This window comes from Pseudoliparis swirei, chromosome 12, assembly GCF_029220125.1.
Source record: "Pseudoliparis swirei isolate HS2019 ecotype Mariana Trench chromosome 12, NWPU_hadal_v1, whole genome shotgun sequence".
Lineage (NCBI taxonomy): Eukaryota > Metazoa > Chordata > Actinopteri > Perciformes > Liparidae > Pseudoliparis > Pseudoliparis swirei.
The window spans coordinates 3,916,490-3,937,120 of record NC_079399.1 but is presented as its reverse complement, the minus strand read 5'-3'; the positions used below and the strand labels follow the sequence as shown (position 1 = coordinate 3,937,120).

The following is a 20,631-nucleotide window of genomic DNA, read 5'->3' as shown; positions in this document are numbered from 1 at the left end:
CACATGGCCTTCAACGAAAGATAAAGAAGAAAACAAATATTTTTAAATAATGAAGTGTGTGGAGACGGGGGAAGTCGTCGTCGTCGTCGTTGCAGAATGAGGATCTAGGCCACGAGGGCAACGGATAAGAGCGTGCATCATTGAGCGTAGCACAAAAGAAAAGAAGAACCAAATGGTTCCACGGCGTCGAGGAAAAGGGAACGCCTGCTCTCATGGATTTGTTAAACCGTGTTGTTGACACATCGGGCGGATGTTGAGGAGACGAAGACGATAAAAGGATATCGTGAATCCACGGTAGAGAAGGAGGCGAGTCAATCCTGCCTCCTTGCCTCCTTGAACAATTCCCCCGGGGAGTCGAGCACCTCGGGGACCCTTGTGTGTATTCCAGCGTCTGTGTGTGGTGCTTTTGTGTGTGTGTGTGTGTGTGTGTGTGTTTGTGTTTATATTTTTGCGGGGCCCTGTGCAATATATCCCCCTGGGGGTGAGGTGGTGGTGGTGGGGGGAGGGGGAGGAGGTGGTGGTGGTGGGGGGAGGGGGAGGAGGGTGATGGAGACAGGTTGCCATGGCAGCAGCTTTTAATGCTCGTTGGCGAGGGGAGGCTCGTCATTTCACAGCTTATTATATTATACAGAAAAAGGAGCGGCTTGAAGTGACCTTCCACGGCGTGAATATCAAATTACATTTATTATTGAACTTCTTTCCTCCGCGTGACTCTTCATGTCTCTTCAGAAGCCGTCTGAAAGGTTATATGTTTTATATATATATATATATATATATTTATATATCCGTGTCCTATGCTGTGGTACAGCCGAAGCAACGCATATTCTTTCATCGTGCTTAGAGGCTGCTGGGGGACGTTCTAGAACACACTGAGCACCTACATCCTCGTTTTAGGACACACTGAGCACCTATCTTATCATTTTAGGATACACTGAGCACCTATCTCCTCGTTTTAGGACACACTGAGCACCTATCTCCTTGATTTAGGATACACTGAGCACCTATCTCCTCGTTTTAGGATACACTGAGCACCTATCTCCTCGTTTTAGGACACACTGAGCACCTATCTCCTTGATTTAGGATACACTGAGCACCTATCTCCTATTTTAGGTCACACTGAGCACCTATCTCCTTATTTTAGGATACACTGAGTACCTATCACTTTTTTCCACCCTGATCTGATGTGAGGTCAAAGGTCAAGGATGTCGTATGTGTGCAGATTGTAAAGCCCTCGTGTCTCCTCTTCTACATGTCTCCTCCGTGACTCCTTCATGTCTCCTTCATGTCTCCTATGTGTCTTCTACATGTCTCCTTCGTATCTCCTTCGTGTCTCCTTTGTGTCTCCTTTATGTCTCCTATGTGTCTCCTACGTGTCTCCTCCGTGTCTCCTTTGTGTCTCCTTCATGTCTCCTTTATGTCTCCTATGTGTCTCCTTCGTGTCTCCTTCGTGTCTCCCTCATGTCTCATTAGTGTCTCTTAAATGTCTCCTTCGTGTCTCATTCATGTCTCCTCCGTGTCTCCTTCGTGTCTCCTTTGTGTCTCCTTCGTGTCTCCTATGTGTCTCCTATGTGTCTCCTACGTGTCTCCTCCGTGTCTCCTTTGTGTCTCCTTCATGTCTCCTTTATGTCTCCTATGTGTCTCCTCCGTGTCTCCTTTGTATCTTCTTTGTGTCTCCTTCATGTCTCATTCGTGTCTCCTCCGTGTCTCCTTCGTGTCTCCTTCGTGTCTCCTTTGTGTCTCCTTTGTATTTTCTTTGTGTCTCCTTCGTGTCTCCCTCATGTCTCATTAGTGTCTCTTAAATGTCTCCTCCGTGTCTCCTTCGTGTCTCCTTTGTATCTTCTTCGTGTCTCCTTCATGTCTCCCTCGTGTCTCCTTCGTGTCTCATTCGTGTCTCCTCCGTGTCTCCTTCGTGTCTCCTTCGTGTCTCATTCGTGTCTCCTTCGTGTCTCCTTCGTGTCTCCTTTGTGTCTCTTTCGTGTCTCCTATGTGTCTCCTTCGTGTCTCCTTCGTGTCTCATTCGTGTCTCCTCCGTGTCTCCTTTGTATCTTCTTTGTGTCTCCTTCATGTCTCATTCGTGTCTCCTCCGTGTCTCCTTCGTGTCTCCTTTGTGTCTCCTTTGTATTTTCTTTGTGTCTCCTTCGTGTCTCCCTCATGTCTCATTAGTGTCTCTTAAATGTCTCCTCCGTGTCTCCTTCGTGTCTCCTTTGTGTCTCCTTTGTGTCTCCTTTATGTCTCCTATGTGTCTCCTACGTGTCTCCTCCGTGTCTCCTTTGTGTCTCCTTCGTGTCTCCTCCGTGTCTCCTTTGTGTCTCCTTCGTGTCTCCTATGTGTCTCCTCCGTGTCTCCTTTGTATCTTCTTTGTGTCTCCTTCGTGTCTCCCTCGTGTCTCCTTCGTGTCTCATTCGTGTCTCCTTCATGTCTCATTCGTGTCTCCTCCGTGTCTCCTCCGTGTCTCCTCCGTGTCTCCTCCGTGTCTCCTTCGTGTCTCATTCGTGTCTCCTTCGTGTCTCCTTTGTGTCTCTTTCGTGTCTCCTTCGTGTCTCCTTCGTGTCTCCTTCGTGTCTCCTCATTGCGAGCTGCACGGACCGGGTTTGAAACCGTTGGGCAGGTTAGCAGGATGTACGTTGTCTCTGTTTGTTTTGCTCCTGAATGTCGACCTCTCCAGGCCAGACGGGACCAGAAGAACCTGCCGTCGGGCCCGAAGGCCCCGATGAGCTTCTAGCTGTATGTACATTGTGGAAGCATTCGTTTGGAAATATCTGTAAACAAAGATGTAGGCAAAAAATCATGTCATCATGAAGACCCAAAATTCAGTTTAGTGACCACTTTGTGTGTGTGTGTTAGCATCGTATCCCTGCGATACCTCGTATATATATATATATATATATATATATATATATATATATATTACACGTTCCTTACAGCAGCGGCGTGTGACTCACCCGGATGCGAACGCAGTACTATGGAGGACTTAAAATGACTTAAGTATGAATAAATAAATGCATGAATAAATATAGGAATAAATAAATAAATGCTTAAATAAATGTTTAAATAAATGCTTAAATAAATGTATAAATAAATAAGGGATCGATTGCTTCTGTCTTGCTCCCCGACTTGACCAATCCTGTTTAACAATGAGGTTCGGACCGCCCCAGCTCATTTGAATATAAGGACACGTAAATGTCACACATAAATAAATGCTTAAATACGTGTGGACACATAAATAGAGACATAAATAAATGAAGAAATACAGAAATGTAGATATAAATTTATTTAATGATATCCTGTTGAGTTCATTTCTGTATTTATTTATTTATACATTTATTATTGTATTTATTTATTTATTTATACATTTATTTAAGCATTTATTTATTTATTCCTGTATTTATTTATGCATTTATTCTTGTATTTATTCATGCATTTATTTATTTAGCGTCTTTGTTTTGATAAAACCTGCCCAGTTTTCCCTGCGGCGGCTTTTGGCAGTTCCGACGCGAGCGCCGCCGCGCCAGGGAATATGTTTTCCCTCCAACAACATCAGCTGTCACGCACAACAAAATAACACAAACCAAGACACCCGCCGACGTCGTAGTGGACTCGTTTTACTTTTCACTTCCCATTTCCCCTCGGCGGTTTTCGACGAGTCGTGCCTTGAAGCCTTTTCTCGCGTCACTTTTCAGAATGCGCATCGCAACAATGTCGCGACGTCGGCTTAGCTCCCGAGACGTTCGCGCTCCGCATTAACGCCGCCCGAAACCGCCGTAAACCGCCACTTGAGTGAGAGGCAGACATTTCCTTTTTTTCTTCCTGTCATCCGGAAGGCTCAGTGTGTGATTTCACTCCCGCGGGCTCTAATGCACGACTATTATTAACCTCCTCCGCTCGTGAGCGAGTGAGTCACCCCGTCAGAGCCGCCACAAGTCCTCACTCGGCTGTCTCGGAGATCCGAGCCAGTGACGCCAATCCCCCGACCCCTCCCCCTCCCACCAGGAAGGTCGAGCGAAAGGTCAACGGAGGTGTGAATTTGATCCCCCGAATCGTCCTCCTCGTGGTTTCACCCCGATGCCGACCGCACGACTTTGCCGGCGACGTGTTCTTTAATTTGGTCTCGTGCATTTTCCTGCAGCAAGGAGACAGAACTGTGTTTGATATTTAAATGTTATGTTGACGGATCGTCTCACTGTGCAGCACGAAGAGCTTGAAGTGTCCCAAGCTTCTCGGGTTCTGTGAAGGCCTCCATCATTAAGACCCTACTGGGAGAATAGACTCTACCCACAATGCATTTCTCTCCGTCACATTCACCCGTTCGTTTGAGGCACCTTTATAGGTTCTTGAAAGAACTCTTTGAGGAAATTATTCTCTAAAGGACCCTGGTTCGAAGGGTTCCTCGTGGAAGTAGAAATGGGGCCTTAAAGAACCATTTTTTAAAGGTTCTTTAAGACACCTTTATAGGTTCTTTGAAGAACTCCTTTAGGTAATGGTTCTTTAAAGAACCCTGGTTTGAAAGGTTCTCTGTGGAACCAGAAATGGTTCCTTAAAGAATCATTTAGGTTCTTTGAGACACCGTTAGAGGTTCCTTGAAGAACTCTTTAAGGAAATGGTTCTTTAAAGAACACTGGTTTGAAAGGTTCTTTGTGGAACCAGAAATGGTGCCTTAAAGAACCATTTTTTAAAAGGTTTTTTGAAGAAATCTATAATGAAATGGTTCTTTAAAGAACCCTGGTTTGAAAGGTTCTTCGTGAAACCAGAAATGGTGCCTTAAAGATCCATTTTTTTAGGTTCTTTGACGAATGCCTTTAGGAAATGGTTCTTTAAAGAACCCTGGTTTGAAAGGTTCTCTGTGGAACCAGAAATGGTGCCTTAAAGAACCATTTCAAAAAGTTTTTTTGAGACACCTTTATATGTTCCTTAAAGATCTATTCAAGGAAATGGTTCTCCTATGGCATCACTCTGAAGAACCATTTCCGGTTCCAGATGGAACCTTACATTCTTCTGTGTGTACCTTTTCTTGTTTCTTTTTTTGAGCGGTATCGTGTGCCGGCTCTCTGAGCGTCAACATGCGCATCGTGGGACACACAAAGTATTCACCCTCTTTTCTAAAGACACACACACACACACACAACCCTTTTCATCCCTCTTTCCTCATCCTCTTCTTCCTTTCGCTCCCTCCACATGTCACATTCTCCTGCTTATAATATATATATAAATGCGATCGAGTTTCTCGGTGAAGTCGCCCGCGGGGATGTGACGGCACCGACGGCGGCTGCTGTCACCGGGGAGCCGGCTGCAGCCGCGTTGCTATGTGACACTGTGAAATTGCCTATTTTCTGTGCGTACAATGCGAGCAAAATAGATCTCGTTTGAGTGTTTTTTTATTCTCCGTGATGCATTTTGACGAATTTAATTAGATGGGAAAACACACATTTCCTCCGGGTGGATGTGCGACCCTCAGGTCGTCCTGCATCGCCACCGTTACTGACCTCAGATCAGTTTCTGCAGGCCCGTTAGGAGGTGGGTGAGTAACACCACTCCGGGGGAATCTGAGACGCTCACCCGTCTTCATTGACCTACCCGGACACATCTTGTACATGTACACACACACACACACACACACACACACTCTCTCTCTCACGCTGAAGGCACTGGTATGGAGGCATGTCTGGAGAGCTGATGAGCCTCGATGGATTTTTTTTTCTCGAGTGTTGCTCTCCACTGAGAAATAGATAGATAGATAGATATGTACTTTATGAGTCACACAGTGTATCTATGGGGGAATGGGGGGGGGGGGGGGGGGGTATTATTGTGATTCATGCACAGCTGTGTTGAGGCTTAACAGAATCCCTATCTGGGGTTAGAGTGATGGGCAAACCATTTATGGTTCCACAGAGAACCTTTCAAACCAGGGTTCTTTAAAGAACCATTTACTTAAAGATGTCTTCAAAGAACCTATAATGGTGGCTTAAGGAACTGTAAAAACATTTTTTTAAGGCCCCATTTCTGGTTCCACAAAGAACCTTTCAAACCAGGGTTCTTTAAAGAACCATTTCATTATAGAGTTCTTCAAAGAACCCATAAAGGTGTCTCAAAGAACCTTTAAATGATTCTTTAAGGCACCATTTCTGGTTCCACAAAGAACTTTTGAAACCAGGGTTCTTTAAAGAACCATTTCCTTAAAGAGTTCTTCAAAGAACCTATTATGGTGCCTCAAGCGAAACAATGGTTCTTCAGTAGGTGATGGTTCTTAAAGAACCATTTAAGAACCTTTAGATTTGTGTGTAGCACGTACATATATATATATATATATATGTATGTATATATATAGATATATATAAATATATATTTTCACTTTCAACACTTTCCATTGTTTCCTATGCACTTGTTGTTATTGTTCTCCACTGAACAGACAGGAGGAGTTGTTGTCACGGCGATGAGGAATGTTCTGGCGTTACAGTGAAGTGGGCGGCTAGAGATGAAATCACAGAACCCGGAGAACACACACGCACACGGGCTCGCGGAACCGGGGGCCGCACGGAGCTCGCGTGGGCTGAACCTCCACCGAGAGGCCTCGTGCTGCATGTGTGTGTGTGTGTGTGGGGGGGGGGGTACAATTTAAATCGAACACTCCTCTGTGTTTTTTTCGCGTCCCGCTGCAGAGCCTTCCTCCTCCTCGCCCGCCTCGGATTCCTACGTGGAGTTGCACAATCGCACAATGGGGGGGGGGGGGGGGGGGCGGCACAAATGGAGAGAGGGCGAGTGCAATCACTGGCACCGACAACTCACTGGCAACTCAGTGGCAAGTCTGTGGCAAGTGCCACAGACTTGCCACTGACTTGCAAAGATAATGTATTTTTTTAGACTTACTTACAATATGCAATATGATATTGCTGTACAATACTGCTGTACTATATTGAATTGTTTTGCTACTACTACGTTTCACTTCGTAATCTATTACACTTATATACCATGATATTGTAACGTCTCGGACGTTATGGCACTGATGACACGGAGACGGGACGGTGCCACACTGTGATTGACAGCCACTTCACAGGGTCGCTACAATATGTATAATGTACCCGCCTTTCTTGAATAATTTTTTTTTTTTAAATATATATATATATATAATTTATTGTTTTACCATGTCATACTGTTATACCACCATGAAATTCATCTGCTGGCAACTACATTCATCTGCTGGCAACTACTGGCAAGTGCCACTGAGTGCCAGCGTCGCTTGGGGGATCTCGCCCCTACTGCACAAATGTGCAAAGGCAGGAATTTGTCACATAGAGATGTCTCCGAAGCCCCGTGCCAGCTTTTTAAAATACATTTCTGTTGTCAGAGATTTTTTTTTTGTATGCACTTTGCAAAATCCCATCCCATAAGCGTTAATTTATTTTGTACACCATCAAGGACAAAGACTCCCCTCTTGCCATCATGTCTTTCCTTCACGGTGATATTCTTTGTATCCCATCACAACGCCTGTGTGTGTGTGTGTGTGTGTGTGGTCATGTGTACGAGTCACAGCAGCTGCATCTTTTATCACATTACGCGCCGCATCATTTTCATATTCTAATGAATACGACAAACAATGGCTGCATGCGCCGCTCCCCGTGTCCATGACGATGAACGGAGGCCGAGGCGGCGTGGCGGCGTGCGTCCTGCGAGAGAGAGAGAGAGAGAGAGAGAGAGAGAGAGAGAGAGAGAGAGAGAGGGATCTCCCTCTGCTTTCCCTTGAATGACATTTCAGGAGGAAACACATTTGTAACACAGCACGTACAGTAGCTCTGCTCTGCTCTCACTCCCCCCCCCCCCTTCTTCCCACCCATCCAATTTACCAGCGTGAGATGCATTTAGATTCCTGAAGGGGGGGAGGAGGAGGAGGAGGAGGAGGGGGGGGGTGTAGCCACACTACATGGCTCTCACATGACTGCGCTGCATATTATAAAGTCCAGGTCGGAAGGCCAATGGGGCTTCGGCGTGGCAGTGACGTCAAGGGGGCGGGTCGGTCGTGCATGTGTTGTGTGCGCCGCGTGGCCGTGCACGCGCGCGCGTCAGGAAGAAGCCCCCCCCCTTCGCTTCCTCCGTCCTCTCTCTCTCTCTCTCTCTCTGTGCAGGGCGCAGTGCGTGACAGTGTGTGTGTGCAGCTCGGCTGGCCTCCCCCTCCGCACTTGAATGGACTAGATGTTCCCAGCCGCGTAAGAAAAGCACAGCGTGCGCGCGCGAGAGAGAGAGAAGAGAGGGAGAGAAAGAAGAGAAGAGAGAGAGGGAGGATGTCCTGCTGAATCAAAGGAGAGGCCTGGGGAAAGTCGGTCGGCCGGTCCCTATCCTTTCCTTTTACAGCAGCTCGCGCACAAGACAGACGACACTTTCTTTTCTTTTTTTAAATATTTTTTCTTCCTGCCACCTGGAGAGAAAAAAAAGACGAGAGGAAGAAAAAAAGACGAGAGGACGTCCGACTCCACCGGGCGCACAAAAAGAGCCGCAGCGTTTCGTCTTTTTTCTTCTTCTTTTTACCGGATGTTTTTTCTTCTTCTTCTTCTCCCGTTTTGTGTGTAGATGACAGTCGCCGCGCATGGATATGATCCCCGGGGGAACAAGGCCGTGTGCACTGACCTGGTTCTAGTTAGCCGAGTAAGCTAACTAGATAGCTCCTGCACCTGCTAGCCATCATTTTTGTCTTGTCAAATTTAGGCTAAATTAAGCGACTTATATCTAAAGCGTGCACAACTTGCTTTTACATTTATATACATATATAAATATATATTTAACTTGAGCAATTTTTGTTGCCAGGTGATTTTAAATTGTTTCCGTTTTATGAAACGTGCCATAAACCATTAACCGGTACAAGAGAAGCTAGCACACAAGCTGCCGGTCGACTGAACGCCGCTTTCATTCATTGTAAAAAATAAATATAGAAATATATATATATATTTAAAAAGGTGACTTTTTGGTCTCCTTTTGTTACGGTCTCGCGCTGCTCACGTGCATGTAATTGCAGCAGGTTTGTAGAAACGTTTTTTTCTTCTTCAGGCAACCCTGCCATTTTAAAAACCCGGTCGTGTCTCATGAATGGAAAACAAAGGGGGGCAAACGAACAGTTGAACTCTGCAACATAAAAATATATATATATATAATTACAGAGCATTTTTTTTCTTTTTTCTTGAATGCAAACCAACGACCCAGCTTTGCCACATTCCCCTGCAGCCAGGAGCACTTACACGTTTCCTTCTTGAAAACAACAAAACACTTCATTCAAGATTTCCTCACAAAAGCGGGACGATTGCACAAGAGTTCACAACTGAAAGTGGTGCCTTAATCGAGGAGGAGGAGAAGATCAAAGAAGAAGAAGAAGTCGACTCCACCAAACCCCATATTTTGTGGAAGTTTATCGCACTTAATTGTCCTCATGAACATACAGAGGTCAACTCCAATTAACATTTCACGTTATGGGCGATCGAGGCACAAATCGCACGATTTCGAAGACTTGTCTTGCCTGAGGACCACCGAGTCGCACCAGAGCTTCAGCCCCAACCTCGGGTCCCCCAGCCCGCCGGAGACCCCGGACTCCTCGCACTGCATCTCGCGCATCGGGGACTACCTTTTGTTGGAGCCGCTGGAGGGAGACCACGTTTTCAGAGCCGCCCACCTGCACAGCGGGGAAGAGCTCGTATGTAAGGTGAGTGTGCACCATGCTAGATGCATCCTACCCTGAACACATACATTGTATTTACATGCTCCTATAATAGTTTTCTCTCTTTTTGGGGGGTTTTCAGTTGACTTTATATGTGAAATCCCCTTTTTTGCATCCATTACATGCACTATAATGGCTTTATTTCAACACACGGGAGGGGGGGGGGGGGGTTGGTTACTATGGAAACAAAAGAGACACTGCAAACCCTGGCTGCAGCACAATATGCCATTCAGTAACACAATGCGTTCACTTGGCCTCCGAGCAACCCGACTCGCTGTGCCAAGAGGAGTAAACACAAGTCTGGTGTCACTGGAGGCCGTAAACTGCGAAGAATGTGGCCGAATTAAAGGACGAGTGCAAATAGTTTTGTCTCCCAACGTGGGAAACGGGGGATTTGTCACGAACACCGCGGCCCCCGAAACGACCGGCTAATGAGAGTTTCACACGTGAAGCCGCCGCAGATTTAAAACACACACACACACACACACGGCTCAAACGAACACCGTGAATATAAACGCTTCCCCGTCTCTCGGCTGCAGGTTTTCGACGTCGGCCGATACCAGGAGTCTCTGGCGGCCTACTTCGCCCTGGGCCAGCACCAGCACATCAACCAGATCCTGGAGATCCTGCTCGGGGAGACGAGGGCCTACGTGTTCTTCGAGAGGAGCCACGGCGACCTGCACTCCTTCGTCCGCACCTGCAAGAAGCTGCGGGAGGACGAAGCCGCCCGGCTCTTCTACCAGATCGCCTCGGCCGTGGCGCATTGCCACGACGGCGGGCTGGTCCTCCGCGACCTCAAGCTGAGGAAGTTCGTCTTCAAGAACGAGGACAGGTGAGTCGGCGCAGAGGCCGTTAATTTGTTTCTTCTTCCTCTCTCGTTTCATCCGTGTGGTGTAACCGCGTCGTGTAACCGTGCCGGTGTTCATCTGTGTTGTGTCTCGGCTTACGCGGAGCGTACGGTGTAAACCGAGACGCGGCGCCCAGATGTTACGCGGCGAGCGGGAAACACGAGCCCCGCGCGTCGCTCCGGGCCTCTTCTGTAGGTTTCGTGGTGGAGGTGACGACCGCGTCGGGTTAATGGAGGAGCGTTGGACTCGCACCTTTTTTTGGAGGATCGTTGCAGGGAAGGTATCCCGAAAGCGACGGGGAGCTTTTTGCACGACGGATGATCGATTGAGGGGAGTTTTTTGCCAATGCCGGTGATCGGCAGGACCAATCAAGACACTCTACTGCCCCCTGGTGGCGCCATTGCAGAACTACTCGCATAAAATCCGGGCATCTGTTGCCATAGCAACCTGAGACACCCCCCCCCCCACACACACACACAGTTATTTTATTACATATTATTGTTAAAATAAAGATATTAAATGTAATTTTAATAGACCCTTTTAATATTTTATTACACTTTTACAATCAATTCCTATGTGAAAGTTTGTCAGGGGAACTTCTTTTTCAACACACACACACACAGCAGAGGCTGCCCGGCGATGCCCTCTGGCTGAAAGGAGTGATGTCATACTTTGGCACCGACTGTGGAAAAAGAGAAGTTGAGCCGCTGCCGCACGTATTCGTTGCGGGTCCGATAACCTCGTCACACCAGACCGCTCATGAGCCGAGGCGCTTGAACGCCCCGCCCCGCCCCCCCCCCCCCCCCCGTCCCGTTGAATGATTGATGTGGGTTTTTAAGAGTGGTCGTGCGTCGCAGTGTTGGGTCACGTTCACGACGCGGCCCGTCAAGAATCCTCTCGGACCTTCTGAAGGGAACCAGACGGACAATGATACCCGAGGGAGGCTTCTTCGGCGTGTGCGAGCTCCCCTGACATGGTTTAGGGGTCAAAGGTCGGCCTGCGTGGCATCCAACATGGCAACCAAAACAATCTGCTGCTGCAACACGAGGCATCCACGGACCAGCATGCATTGCATCCCCCCCCCACCTTCTAAGCCCTTAACTGTAATTGCAGGTTTGTGCATGTCCAATCACAGGGTTCCTATGGTCAAGGAAAACCTGGAAAAGTCATTTTAAAATGGTTATTCCCAGACCTGGAAAAGTCCTGGGAGAAAAAAATCCCCAATGTCTTGCAAAAGTCCTTTTTCATGTAGATTTCAAAAACATGTTGGTCATGGAAATTTGGTTTAAAGTCCTGGAAATCTATTGGTCACCATGTGGATGAACCTGTTCATTGGTCATGAGGATGAACCTGTTCATTGGTCATGAGGATGAACCTGTTCATTGGTCGTGTGGATGAACCTGTTCATTGGTCGTGTGGATGAACCTGTTCATTGGTCGTGTGGATGAACCTGTTCATTGGTCATGAGGATGAACCTGTTCATTGGTCATCATGAGGATGAACCTGTTCATTGGTCGTGTGGATGAACCTGTTCATTGGTCGTGTGGATGAACCTGTTCATTGGTCATGAGGATGAACCTCTTCATTGGTCATCATGAGGATGAACCTGTTCATTCGTCATCATGTGGATCAAAATGGATGCTGTTTGTGAGGAGGTGGAGGTGCAGCGGGAAGAGGAGGCATGCAACTTAAGACGATCAGTCACCCTTAATTGTACTTCTTTTGAATCGCGGCGGTCTTATTCGGAAAGCCTATTCGTACATTAATGCTTTAAAAAATATATTTGGCCGGTCTTTTTATCTCAAGTGAAAGGAAATGTCAAGGTTAAGCCTCGAGCTTTATGTGCTCTACTTCCTCCGAAAGCCGAAAGCGATGGATCCGACTACTTGAGAGCCTCTTTTGTATTTCATATTTCAGAACTGCGATCATAATTATCCCCTGGATAAAGGGATTATCTCGCGTGTGCGTGTTTTCTGGTCAAAGCGACCTCATCGCGTGTCTCCCCCCCCCCAGGAGCCTCGTGAAGCTGGAGAGCCTCGAGGACACGTACATCCTGGAGGGCCCCGACGACTCGCTGTCCGACAAGCACGGCTGCCCGGCGTACGTCAGCCCCGAGATCCTCCACGCCAACGGCAGCTACTCGGGGAAGGCGGCGGACGTGTGGAGCCTGGGCGTCATGCTGTACACCATCCTGGTGGGCCGCTACCCGTTCCACGACGTGGAGCCCGGCTCCCTGTTCGGCAAGATCCGCCGGGGCCACTTCAGCGTCCCCGAGACGCTCACGCCGAAGGCCAAGTGCCTGATCCGCTCCGTCCTGCGCCGGGAGCCCGCCGAGCGCCTCACCTCCCGGGAGATCCTGGAGCACCCGTGGTTCGCCTCCTCCGGGGCGCTGGGGGGCGCGGCGGCGGCGGGGGGGGCGGGGGGGGGCCGGGGCGAGCGCGAGCCGGAGCAGACGGTGCCCGAGGTGAACATGGAGGAGGAGCTGGAGCAGTACTTCAGCTGAGCGGAACAGCCAAGCACAACAACGACGACGACAACAACAACAAGGGACGACTCCGCCGCGGTCGGCTCGCAGCAGAGAGCCGACGACGCTAGTTTAGAGGTTATTGGTGGACGTGTGTCTCGTGTAAAGGTCGTTTACATCCCCCGTTTCCTTTCTCCAGCATTTCATGGAAAACCTTAAAGTCCGGCGTGGCGGATGGCGTCTCCACGGCAACCCGGCGATGTCGCCGCCGGACACGCAAGTTGCAAACAATGTAGCAAATGTTTGTTTTTGATCTTCTTCTTTTGTGTTTAATGTGGTGCCCGTAAACAAGTAGACACATTCAACTATCTTTTTTTGTTTTGTTGACACTATGGAAAGCATGAAGGGACAAAAGAACACGGGAGGAACCCAGGAAGAACGACTCAAAGCCGACCGACGCGGTGCAACGCCACACCTTCTAATAGATTTTGTTTATTTCGTTTTTTTTGTTATCGCTTTTTAGGCGTTTCCAAAGTGAACCACAGACCCAGGGTCAGCTCGATACAACACGACCCAGGAATAAATGGAGCAGCGTAGGCTTTCTTTCCTTCTTTCCTCCTCATGATTTGGCGTCGTCTTCCGTTTAAAGTTTTTCGTTCTGTCCTCTCGTTTTTTCTCACACGGTCACTGAACGCCTCACGCGCCTTTTTTTTCATTTTATTTACCACACTTTCAAAAACATGTCTTTTTTTCATTTTTATTTTTTCATGAAGCTATTCCACAGTGTTGCTCCCGCTGCTCTTTACATCACTCCCGAAAACCTCAACCGCTTTTTTTCCCTTTTCGGACCGCCTCCAACGATGACATCATGCACTCTGAGTTGGCTCCGCCTCCGAGAAAGAAAGAAGAAAAATATCCGCTTCCTCTTATTTAAATTAATTCTTCAGTTGTAGGAACGAGAACGTAACATTTATTTAAATTGTAACAGCTATATATATATATTATATATATATTATATATATATATATGAATAAATATCTATTTAAAACTACATCACAGGGTTTTTCTTTATTCAGATTCCTTCTTCATGTACGATGTCGGCAATATCGTGACACAGGACAGACACAGAGGAACATGTCTCGCTCTTCTTCTTCTTCTACGCCAGTATTCCAGCGCCGCCCGGTCCCTCTCTGGTTTTTTCTTTTCTCAAAGCTCGATACAAGAGATATTCAGTGATGGTATCGCCGCGACATGACCTCGTGTGGGGGGGCGGGAACCGGCGGACATGTTGTCGTAGCTCAATGTTACTTGACTTGGTGTTTGTGTCTAGTCATTGGCATGTGCCCCATGAATGCTATAGGGGGGGGGGGGGGGTGCTTATTTTTTAGGATATATAATTTTAGAAAACACGACACTTCTCAATTTGCTACTTTGATTTCTTTTCATGAAATGAAAAAAAAAACGTTTTTGTAGACTTGAGCTACGTTTTTATTTAAGTTGGTGCTAATGTTTTCGTCCTTTTTGTTTCATGGGGGGGATGGAGGGGGGGGGGTGCATGGTGGGATATCTGCCTTCAGATGTTCTGATTGTATTGTAACAGATTCTGGTGTGTTTGTCCAAAATTTATTCAGTAAATAAATTGTGAACTGCTGTTGGACTTTGTTGTTGTTGTTGTTTTTATCTTCTTTTTTCACACGGATTAAAGAAGCTATGATGCAGCATTATGTGTCGGTACGTCATAAAAACATCACATTTTTCATTTAATTGGCGGAAATATTCATCGGCTTATGAAAAAAGAAAAACATCTCGATGGAATTATTAATATTATTATTATCTTTATTTAAAATAGAACCATGTACAGTTAAAACATGAATGTCACCATTTGATGCGCTGCACCAGATTGTAGCTACACAGCTAATTAGCATCTGTAGTCCCTTGAGAGACAATAATAAACAAACAATAACAAACAGTGCAGGATAAGACACAATACAACAGCATATGTGGTAATGAGAACACAAAATACACACAAAACACACAATAGTAATGTGTGAATGTGATCTGAAGGCTGGTCAGAGGACTCGTCTCTGTCGGGTTCGTTTGAAGAGATTCAACAATCTGTTCATACATCCACATATTATATATAACACATATATAACATATTATATATAACACATTATATATAACATATTATATATAACATATTATGTATCACATATATAACATATAACACATATTATATATAACATATATAATATATAACACATATTATATATAACACATATATAACATTATATATCACATAATATATAACATATTATATATAACATATATCACACATAATATATAACATATATATCACACATATTATATATAACATATATAATATATAACATTATATATCACATATATAATATATAACACATATTATATATAACACATATATAACATTATATATCACATATATAATATATAACATAATATATCACACATAATATATAACACATATTATATATCACACATATTATATATAACATATATAATATATTATATGTATGTTCACTCCCAGAATGCACTCTCCAGTTCATCAGCAGATGACAATCACCGAGAGAACCTGAAGGGATCTCAGGAGGAGGAGGAGGAGGAGGGGGGGAAGAGGAGGAGGAAGAGGAGGAGGAGGGAGGAGGAGGAGGGGGAGGTGGAGGCCCCCCTTCTGAGAGAGCTGCACACGTGAGGCACGAGGAAAGAAACCATCATATCCCGGTGGCACTCTCTCTCTCTCTCTCTCTCTCTCCCTGTGTCTGTCTCCCTCTCTCTCTCTCTCTCTCTCACCCTCCATCTCACTCTCTCTCTCTAACCCTCCCTCCCTCTCCCTCTCTCTCTCTCTCCCTCTCTCTCACCCTCCCTCCCTCTCTCTCTCCCTCTCTCTCTATCTCTGCCTCTTTCTCTCTCCCACACCCTCCCTCTCTCTGTCTCTCTCTCCCCCCCCCTCTCTCTCAGGGGGAAAAGACTCCTTCACTCTTACAGTCTTTCATTTTCCTGTTCATTACGCCATCATACTCTGACCTCGTCCCGTTTTACGGGGAAGAACATCGCTTCAGAGTCCATCTGTTCACACATTGTGTCCTCCGCCTGTCATGCAGAATAATCCTGATTAAGGTTATACATATAAATATATATATATATTTATATGTATATATAATATAAATATATATATAATATTAATATATATATTTTATATATTTATAATATATATATTATATATATATAATATATAATAAAAATATATTTATACATCTGTCAGCGTCTCCACATTGAAGGGATGAATCCACGTCCCTGTGTCTTCTTCATCACATCTCACTCCTCTTCAGGTTCCTTTTGATGAAGTGATGTCACAGCTGAGCCTTCTGAGCCAATCAGATCACAGGACGCCACTACCCATGTGCAATGGACTCACCTCCTCATACATGTGCTACCCCTACATGGTTCCAGAGACATGAGCAAGTGAAACCCATACTTCAGGAAACCCCAGGCGTGTAAACCGGAATTTCCGGACTCTTAACGAAGACAGAGCGGAGAGAGACTGGCACAAGACCTCTACCACGATTCCTAAACTGGAACACCCTCGAGCTGCACCCTGAAGAAGGAGCACATTTCTGGACCACTGAGGAATCATACAACAGGAACTATCACGCCGTCCTCAGGCCTAAAAGCCCAAACAAGAAGTGAGCAGGTTCACTCTTCCTCATACAGGGGCGGACTAGCTCTGCAAACCTGTTGAGACTGTACTCTGCACTGGGATGGTGAGGGGACTACTAGGATCCTGATGAATGAGTGGATGCAGCGTGGATATCCCTTGGACTGCTTCCAGCCTGGATGCTATTCAGAGCTGCGACAAACCACATCAGCAGGCACAACCTCGACAGCTGAGTTCCATCCAGAACAGGTAGGTACAGAGGACGACAAACCCACCCAGGAGCAGGCTGGACGACTTGCTGCAGAAGTCCCCAGAGATCAGCAAAGTGGGGACAGAGACCTGTACAAAGACAGCAAATACAGAGCCAAACAGCAGCTCTGATGCAAAGCGTGGTGCTTCTGAGAGAGAGACAGCCAGCAAGAGCAAACACTTCTAGAAACTGCAAGGGCAGCCTAGAAAAATGAGCCAAGCCCAGTCTGAGCCCACACAACAGTGCAGTCTTCTGGCAGATGAGCATGGACAATTCTACTCTGGCCCCCAAGAGCCCCAAGAGTTCTAGGATGATCCCCACAGCCACCCAGACACACCTGGACCAATGTCCCCCTCCCCCCCCCACATCCAGCCCACCCTGGAGAGCCTCTCAAATCAGCAGCCCCCCTCGTCATCCTGGAAGAGAGCACCTCCATCCCACCAAAAGCCCCTCCCCTTAAGCGACTGTCGGACTCCGTCCCCTCACCCTGAAACACTGTGCAGAGCCAACACCTCAATGCCCAGCTCGGCTAGCTCACTGCTCCCCCCGTCCCCAAAACCCCCCTGGCCCTAAAACCCAAGATCACAGGCCCCCGTCCCAAAAGCCCAGGCCGTCCTGACCCTCTGTGGTCATCCGTCGCTGACCTCTGTGGTCATGTCGCACCCCTCGACCTCGTCAGACCGACCCACCTCAAGACCACCCCACGACACTCCTGGACCCACACAACAAGACTACAGAGGTCTGCAGTCTGTGATGCCGATCTAACCCGACCCCATCCACCGCACTCAGCAGTTGGTGGACTTCACCTCTGCCTTCTCTGTTTGTGGACTTCAATCTGTCTTCCTTCATCATCCACGTCCCTGTGCAGGACCAAGCTCTCCCAGCTGCCGTGCCGACTCTGACTGCAGGTGGATCACAGTTGACGGACGGAGAGGGAAGCACTCACTCCAGCTGGGGGAACAGAAGCACTCCTGGACCACCAGGACTCCTCCCCCAGTCCTGTTCTCCCACCTCTCTCCTGTTCCCTGTACACTGTTACGCCTGCACCTCTCCTCCAGTCCGTCACAATCCCCTGGAGTCCTTGGATGAATTGACTCCTTCTGGACTCATCTCTGGCGGGGCGGAGACCACCCCACACAGGAGGGACCTGACCGCCTGACCTGGTGTAGCAGCTCCTGGAGCTGGAGCGCTCTGAAGACAGTGGAGATGGTTGTGGATTTCAGGAGGATGCCCGCCTCCCGCCTCTCATCCTGTGGCTGACCCCCCAGAGTCTGCTTGGAGTCCCTACCGCTTCCTGCTCCCCATCACCGGCGGGAGGGGAAAGTGGGCTCCATCTCTAAAGGCAGAATCTCCAGAGGAGGCTCTCTGAGATATCTCTTCCTGGGGCATTCCGCCCAGGAGCCATGACAGGACAGTTCACAGTTGCCATCACGGCGTTCGTTGAGTCCATCATCTGCTCCTCTGCCCCTGTCCTGCTCCTGCAGCCAAAGACAAAGACAAGGAGCTGCAGAGGCATCATCCGCCGGGCCGCGAGAGGTTTATCGGTTGCACGTGCCCTCCAGGTCCAGGTCCTATGCAGGTCACAAGTCACTGAAGCAGGCCAGCGTCACCCTCCTCCCCCCCCTGACCCCTCCTCCTCCCTGGGAGTCTCCTGGAGGAGTCCTCTCCCTGATCCATCACGCCCTCCCGCCACACCTCGGCACACACTTCCGGGCTGTCGGCGGATCCATGGACTGACTGACTGCGACTGACTAACACTCACCCCCCTCTTCCACCTCCTCCTCCCACCTCCCTCTCTTCTTCCTCTCCTCTTCTCTCCTCCTCCCTTCTCCCCACTCCCCTCCTCCTTGTTGATTGCGTGTCATCATGTCCAAAATGTGCGACTTTCCCCAAAAAAAATTCCTCGTTTGTTTGTGAAAACATTCATTCTTTGGCAATAAACCTGTTTCTGATTCTGATTCTGATTACATGTTTATAACCACATGCAGCTCCACTGAACACCAGCCTGACCTCTGGTGGCGTGAGCGGCGCAACATCACAGGTAGAGATATACTCCAAAAGATAAAAGTATATTATATGAGCTAAGAATGCTGCGACACTTATTAATGATGTGTTTGCATTAAAAATTATACTTCTTAACGTCTTTTTTATGGCTTATTTGATAGATTATTGGCTTAAAAACCATCATAATCGATGACTCGTGAGAACTAAATGGGCCTCTGGTGGAGCTAAACATGCCATAAGAGATATTATATTCAAGCCAATCAGAGCGTCTGCTGCGTACTCAGCAGACGCCCTGATGGACCAATCAGGGCGTCTGCTGAGTACGCAGCAGAGAAACCCTCCTGAGGCCCAGCTGGCTGATCGGATGTATGGATTTAGAAAGAAGTCATTACTGCTTCCAAAGATATTTAAAAGGTGCAAACCACACACACACACACACACACACACACACACACACACACACACACATGCTCTGATTCATCTCTCACACATTTCCACAGTCTGTCGACGCCGACAGTGAAACCTGTTAAACATTAGAAAACTTCTTCTCTCTCGAGACGCGGAAGAGAAAAAAACAGGATAGTAACATCCCACCTGCTGCTTCTGTTTGAATGAGTGTGTGAGTGTGAGTGTGTGTGAGTGTGAGTGTGTGAGTGTGTGTGTGTGTGTGTGAGTGTGAGTGTGTGTGTGAGTGTGTGAGTGTGTGTGTGAGTGAGTGTGAGTGTGAGTGTGTGTGTGAGTGTGTGTGTGAGAGTGTGTGTGTGTGTGTGAGTGTGTGTGTGTGTGTGTGAGTGTGTGCGTGTTGTTCAGTTAAAGGGGGAGAACCAATCAAATCATGAGCTTCTTTTTGCGCGTTCATCGAATGTTCAGCTGGCCGTCAAAGAGTTGAACCAACAAACAACTTGTTGTCTTACTTTACAAATCAAAGTGAGCCACTGGCTCGGCTCCGGGTTCGTAAAGAACCCTGGGACTCACGTACGTCTATTCTTGATCTACAATTCACTCTATTTTAGATCTTTTTATTCGTGCTCGTCATTCATGAAGCCGTGTTTTCACATTGTATTGAAGGGTAGGTATCTCCTTTGGTGTAAAACATGTATAATATGTCATCTCACCAGGGTGAGGTATCAGCAGTCTCTTTTTTATCCACATATACAGTCAGAAGAGACGAAAGACGATGGCTGTCACCACTAGGTGGTGCTCTACCACAGTGTGAGAGGCCCTGAACAGATCCCTCATGAGGGATTATCACATTTAGTGTCATGTCATCTTCTTTTGAAAGACATTTTAAAAAATGGCGAAACAATACATGTCCGTTTATTTTGTGGATTTAAAAGGTATAATTAAAGTATTCATTCACTGATTGGGAATCAGTGGCTTCTGCCTCTCGTATATTTAACTTTATAGTCCAACATGGACGGATGGACGCCGTGTTCAATCGCTTCGGTACCACTTAGCGAGCCGCTTAGCATCGCTTTACGCCCAACGGAGCAAATAAAGACATTCAGTCGGGCCTCAGGAGCGGTCGCATTAGAAACGGAGGGAAGCATCATCCCAATGAAGCGACTGCCCCCCCGAATCATTTTATGCAAGTTTGCTCGTTCTGCTCCTAAAATACTTGTTTACATCAAGCGCTCGGCCCAATTATCTGGTCAGTACACAACATCATCACAGCCTCCA

At 47.2% G+C, this 20,631-nt stretch overlaps 1 protein-coding gene across 1 annotated transcript; it reads left to right on the top strand.

Moving 5' to 3' along the window:
- Window positions 1-8,130: 8,130 nt before the first annotated feature.
- Window positions 8,131-14,722, top strand: trib2 (tribbles pseudokinase 2). The gene is made up of 3 exons (XM_056428587.1): window positions 8,131-9,676; window positions 10,231-10,523; window positions 12,553-14,722. The coding sequence occupies exons 1-3, from the start codon at window positions 9,407-9,409 to the stop codon at window positions 13,040-13,042; spliced, it is 1,053 nt and encodes a 350-aa protein (XP_056284562.1). The 5' UTR covers window positions 8,131-9,406; the 3' UTR covers window positions 13,043-14,722.
- The last annotated feature ends 5,909 nt before the right edge of the window (window positions 14,723-20,631 follow it).

Coding starts and splice junctions, on each gene's coding strand:
- trib2 (XM_056428587.1), top strand. CDS start 9,407: ATGAACATACAGAGGTCAACTCCAATTAACATTTCACGTTATGGGCGA. Junction 9,677..10,230: donor GGGAAGAGCTCGTATGTAAG/GTGAGTGTGCAC, acceptor TCTCGGCTGCAG/GTTTTCGACGTCGGCCGATA. Junction 10,524..12,552: donor GTCTTCAAGAACGAGGACAG/GTGAGTCGGCGC, acceptor CCCCCCCCCCAG/GAGCCTCGTGAAGCTGGAGA.